Raw genomic sequence first — 6653 nt, forward strand, 5'->3', positions numbered from 1 at the left:
AAAAAAAAATTCTACTTTTGTAAATGTTGATGAGTTTTTTGTATAATTTTTCTTTTAAAACAGTTGGTTGCTATTGAGAAAATGACCGGGAACATACAATAAATATGTGAAGTTATTGCTGACAAAGTTATAAGAATTCAATCTATTTGGGCAAGTAGTGTATTATAAAATACTGATATTTTATCATTTTACTAATATTTCCGAGTATTTTGTGTGTTAGTGTTATAGTTTTATTATTACTGTTTAATGACTTTTATTTATAATGCTTGTTTATTATTATATGTTATTTAAATGTCCTGCCCCCTGTAACTCTTGTTATAAAGTTAGGAGTATGCCTTCATCAAAGTTGTAATTGTTGAAAATTCTGCTCATTAACACTTAAAAAGCATTACATGTGCTTACGACTACATTACGATACAATGTAAATGAGTTTGTATTTTGCTTTTCAGTAATAAATAAAGGGGGTATTACCAATTTCTTCTTACAAAATAAGCTTAAACATCAAGATTACAACTGTGTGCACATTTTGCTTTTGTTTTGTTTTTCCCTGCATATTGAGCATGCTCAGTAGTGAAAAACAAATTGTGATTTATGGTCGGAGGAGTGGGATCGGGGGTCTTTCCCAGCTAAACTGATAAAGCTTCTCATTTTAGCAGCTCCAATGGTGGGGCTATTTTTTTCCTTTTTCATTTAGTGAAGCAATCCCCTTATCATCGTCTCTCAGCATGTGGAGAGAGTGCTTATCTTCACGAGCCAGCAGAGTGAAGCCAGCTCCCTCAGGAATGATCCCCAGACAAAGACGACCCCCGGGGACATCGACTCCAAGCCTCCCTGCCTCTGGACAGCCATATCCAGCACTGGCTAGCCACCATCAATAACCCGCCAGGTTTTTTGTTTTTTTTAAACATCTCTCTCTCTTTCTCTGTCTGTCTCTCTGGCCTCTGCCTTCTAACAAGCAGTGGACAAACAAAGAGAGAGACTAAATGGTTTGTTTTTTAATGGCACAGGGACAAAAGCCTAGCCTTCCACACACGAAGGCTAGGTAAATAGCAGCGTAATGGTGCTGTAATTGCCCCTGACTATACTTTAGCCCTGGACTGAATTGGGCAGGAGATACATTGTGGGAATTAACAGGCTGTTTAAACCAAAGCCATCCTTTAGATCTGCAGCTGTAAAGGTCACACAGCTGTTATCTTTAATCACAGGCGGCAGTTAACTGTGTCACCTGTGTGTTTTCCCTTCTCTCTCAATAAGACCCAGAGCCCCAGCATTTGTTTGCTTGAACCTGCACTGATTTATGATGGGAAAAACAATGCATCCATGAAGGAAAACAGTCTCAGCAGAAGCAACACGGAGTATTTTGACACAGTAAACAACATCAGAACATTTAAATAAGATGAGGTATTGAAGAAAAATGTCCCATGCGGAGTCATCAGTGTTGAAATCACTCTACCAAATCCTACAAACAGCTATTTCTAGTCAACAACGGCCCAACAAGAAGTAACAAATGTATCCTCCCTAATTACAAAGTGTGCAAAATTTACAATCTGTTACAGATTAATTGGAATTAATTAAAAAAACCTCGATGTTTGTTGACAGACTGTATGTCTTTACAATTCACTGGGTGTGCTGGTAAATTATATGTTAATTACACATTCTTAAATTAATTTCCAACACTGACAACTTTACAGTATTATTGTAACATTAAAACAATATTTATTGTTATTAATTTACAAAGATGCCAACTTTGACTTTTTTAAGAAAAAAAAGGATTCATGAAGGGAAACCCAGACATGTTTCCACGTCACTGAATCACTTGGTCAGCAGTGAATCACCTGATGGTTGTATTGATTTCTACATTTTAGCTATCAGTGTATTGATCAGGACAATCTGTATCAGTGTAGAGCCAGACAGTCAGAGCTCATTTCGTTGTCATTTATCCAGAGTTTATCAGGGCGGCTGATAATTAATTGTGAACCAATAATTGGTGTCATAGCAACGCGACAAGTCTACATCTACTATGCTGCTGGTGTTGTAATCTGAGCAGTAAATACAAGAGTAAGCTGGCAAGGGTCTGCAGTGGGGTCATCAAACTAATCAGACGTTTACTGGCTGGTGTTTTTCTTAAAATTTTGTACATTGCATTTTATTATTTTGAGTATTCATACTGTCAGTGTTATGTGTTTGTATGTTTTCATGTTTTAATGAACTTTAGGTTGGCCAAAGACAATTTTCAAGTATATACAGCAGTGTAAATCTAAATCTAAAGAGAAGCTGCAACTAATGATTATTTTCAGTATCGATAAATCTGCCAATCATTTTCTCATTTAATCGTTTGGTCTATAAACTTAGAAAATGAGGTTACGATTTCCCACAGATTTATTTAGATGGTTAGTATTATTTGACCAAAACCTGATATACAAAATTTGATAAACGTTTATATCAACATTTTTCCACTAATCTATTAATTGAACAGTCTATAAAATGTCTCAAAGATATTTAGTTTCCAAAAATATAAGGTGGAAAACAGCAAATCGATTGAGAAGCTGTAAATATTTCCCGTTTTTGCATGAAACATGACTACAACAATTATCAAAATACTCGCCGTTTCTTTCAAAAAACTAATTGTTGTAACTAATAAAGCTACAGCGCCAAGTCTGTGTCCACGAATTGTCTAAAACAAACAGCAGTAACTTCAGTCAGTCATGCTCTTTGCTGACTGGACTTCATGTGTCATCAGTGTGCTTGCATATCAAAATGCTACACTTAATTCAACGTCATTAACTCCACAAGTGCCTTCCTAACTCATCACGCTTAGACTGCCTTCAGCTCCAACCTGCATGGCAGCTAAAGCCCAACAGATCAGGTGTAATTGCTCACTTGGCCTTGGTCGGTGTAATGAACTCATTGGTCAAAATGTCCCACAGCGAGTGTGTCTGCAGACCTTCAGCCTGCAGTGGAGGCTGGAGAGCCAAAGAGCGGTGGCGCCTGGCCTGCAGGTGCAGCCTCTTGGACGTGCAGGAGGGCCCATGAATGGCCGATTCAGAAAACGGCCCCCATCGGGCCTGTTCTCCAGGCCTGGGGCTAATCCCAGCCCCTAATCGGATTATGTAAATTCCTACTCCACACAGAGACTTTTATGGAAGGCTGCGTCTTTGAAACAACACTTGAAGGGTGTAAAAAGAACAGTGACAATTGGTTAAACTAGACTTGTTTTTTTATCTGAACGGAGGTTGAAAGTGGGAGGCAGAGAGGGGGGAGAGAGAGAGAAGTGAGGAGAGGTTGTAGGAGGTGAGTCAGGACGCTGCGCTCACCCTCTTTCCTCTGTAATTTATGTGTGGCCCCTTGGAATGGCTCAACAAGATTACCATAGTCATAACAAAACCCATATTGTTCGACTGTCAATCTGGATATGGTATTTTTACCTTTTGTGGCCCAATCAGGCTGAATTCAATAGCAGAGCGGCCGGTGATATCAAGGTCTTTCCCTCGGCGGAGGGGAAGGTGGGTTGTCCATGCCTAATGTCAGAGAAACAGAAAGGAACAAGTGTCCACAGCAGTAAGAGAAGGATCAGAGAGATGAACGTCTCAGTTTCACTTCAATAGGAATTTATTTGTCACCTTTAGAGCGAACCTTCAAGGATTAAATGAGCAATGAATCATAAAAGCAGCACAAATAGTCACTTAAAAGGCTGTTGAGCGCTGCAAAAAAAAAAAAAGCCAGAATCCCTCCAAATGTTGCACACAAACGCTTATGAAAATCATTTAAAGTGACGACTTATGGACAGTACGATTGTGAGGCCACCTGCATTGGTTGTAAATGGAAAAAAGAGAGGGGGGGGTGGTGTTTTAACACCAACCTCACACAATGCCACAGAGGCTCCACAACAGCACACGTCACACAATAGGGTTCACCCTGCTATAAAATGTGGGATGCGAGCATGCAGCAGTCTTACCCCTTCTCTCTCTCTCTGCTCCCCATCCCTCCCTCCCTCAAACTCTCTCTCCCTCTTTCACTCTCTCCCTCCCTCTCGCTCATAAGGATCTCTCTCAGCGAGCATGACAAGACGTTACTGAGTGGACATGAACACCGGACTCCTGGACAACTGATGACCTGCAGAGGACGGCTCCGCAACTGAGATTTTCTGCACATTTCTACACACGCACAGGTAAGAAATCAGTCATATATTCAAGGATGTATTTTTCTTCCCTTGGGGCCACGTGTTTCCGCTTTGATCACGTAAATAATTAATCAACAAGAATGTGTAATGCAAGGGTATATTTGCTTGTAGCCGTTGTGTAATGTTAAATAAATTATGTTCATTTATAGCAGACTTTGCAATCAGAAGAACAAATTATCATTTTATAATGATAATTTTAGAAATGTTTTTCTTAAAAAGCAAACTCAGTATTTAGCATTTAATAGCATGATATAACCATGTCAAAATGGTTTTAAATGCATTGTAATGCATGATATTCATAAACAGTGTTTTGTGATTCATTATCTGTTTACACATGAGCCTCCACTTATGGGTGTCCACAGGAAGAGTTTAAATTATTGACAAATATCTGCTTATAACTAAAAGTTTAAATACTGCTATAAATACTTAATACTTAAGGTTAAATGTTAAATCTATAATTTATATCGACAGCTTAATGTCTGGTATAAGCAAACAAAATCTATATAAAGAGGGAAAATATGAGGCTTGTGTTTAGCAGAAAACAGCAGCAAATGACAAAATTAACTCTGATAAATGAATTCTATCATCATGTGTTATGTGGCCAGTTTTTCTGCTCCAGGCTTACATTTACTTCATCTCCACCTTTCAGTCAGCCACCTCGGCACTGGGATTATTTTACGTTAAATCACTGAAGGCGAGCATAAAATCTTCCCATTTATGAAACTGGAACTTGCGCATGTTTGGCATTTTTGCTTTAAAATGTGACTGAAAATGAATTTTTCAAAATGGCTTGATTGCGGATTAATTTTTTATCAACTGATCGTTGCAGCTCACCATGACCAGGAAGGTGTTTACCAATACGAGGGAGCGCTGGCGCCAGCACAACGTCAACACCGCCTTCGCCGAGCTCCGTAAACTCATCCCCACCCATCCTCCTGAGAAGAAGCTGAGCAAGAACGAGATCCTGCGTCTGGCCATGCGCTACATCAACTTCTTGGTGCAGCTGCTGGAGAGCCAGAGCGGCCAGCCGGCCAGCCACTCCCCCACTGCTCTGCTCACCTTTCTCAGAGGAAACATGGAGCAACTGCACTCCCCTCCTCACCCCTGGGCCATGACCAGTGACACAGAAGTCCCCTCACCTGGATCCAGCTGCGACAGCTCTGAGGCCTGGTAGAACCACGGCCACAAACACACATTCAAAAAAAAAAGAAACTCTTGAGTGGACTTCCTGACCCTTTCCCTGGGTTTAAAAACTGATCTTGTCCTTTCTCAAGACTAATTTTTGTCTCTGCATTTGTCACCTGTGTGTGACTTGTGTTTCAATGCAGAAGCTGCAATATTGTGTGATATTTGTGGACTTTGGTTGAACATGTTGGCACAGCCTCCTCAAATATGATTTGCAGGTGAAAATTCATTTGTATTTTGCATGGATGTGTAAAAACCTGGATGTACAATATTCCCTTCATGTCCTCGTGTTAATATTCCTTGTTTCCGGCTGCCTGGAACTAATTTAGTTTTGCAATGAGAGGGTGTTTTTGCTGATGAGGAAAATGGAGGGGATTAAGGAATTTCTCATTTCAAGCGATAGATTCAGCAAAGCATTTGAATAGATAATGGCTCAGCCAATTCTCCAGACTGCAATCGTCTCAAAATAGCCAAGGGCACTTTTTTTTTTATCGACATGCTGTTTTTTTTACCCGAGAAGACTAAATCTGACCTTTACTTTCATTTATCAAGGTTATGTGACTTCAGAAGAATCAGTTCTGAGACGGACCGTTTCTCATTCCTTTTACATAACAATGTTTTTGTTGATTACTGACTTGCTGCACTGAGGGTTGGGCTGAGGAAATTCGGCAAAACTGACAATCCTCTTGCAGTAATTACATGCTTCACCTCACTAATATCTTCTTATTTAAATGTGTTTTCGTTTGAGTTTTTGTAAAATACGCATGTCATACAGCCAAAGATTATGAATTGATTGTCGACTGTGAAGTGTGCTAATTATCTTCTGATACCTCTTTTGTAAGTTATTTTGGTTTGCTTGTGAATATACAGTATGTTATTTATTTGAACTATTTATTTATTAAATGATTTGTTAAAAAAACAAACCCTTTATGAAATTGTTTTTACTCCAATAGTTACACACGCAAAAGTATTTTTTTAAAGCAGCTGAACATTGAACTTCTGAGCACTACTAACTTAATCTAATCATGTTTTGAGTTGTAGTTTGTTCTCACTGAAAAAACTAAAAAAGTATAATAAGAATACCCACAATACAATTCACAAATGAAATGGAGGAGCTGCACACAGCTGAAAAATAAATAAATAAATATTGTGGTAAGACAGCTCCAGGAAAAACAAAGAAAGAAAAATTGACGATTACATTCTTGGAAAAACATTTGATTGAAATGTATCAGCACACATACTGCATTATTTCCTGTTAGTATAAACAGTTAATGTACAAAAAAACCCA

General features: G+C 38.9%; 1 protein-coding gene across 1 annotated transcript; it reads left to right on the forward strand.

The window, feature by feature from the left end:
- Positions 1–5015: 5015 nt before the first annotated feature.
- Positions 5016–5354, forward strand: tal2 (T-cell acute lymphocytic leukemia 2). Its single transcript, XM_073465471.1, has one exon. It carries the CDS (start codon positions 5016–5018, stop codon positions 5352–5354), a length of 339 nt encoding a protein of 112 aa, XP_073321572.1.
- Positions 5355–6653: the final 1299 nt, after the last annotated feature.

This window comes from Pagrus major, chromosome 5 (genome assembly GCF_040436345.1).
Source record: "Pagrus major chromosome 5, Pma_NU_1.0".
Taxonomy (NCBI): Eukaryota; Metazoa; Chordata; class Actinopteri; order Spariformes; family Sparidae; genus Pagrus; species Pagrus major.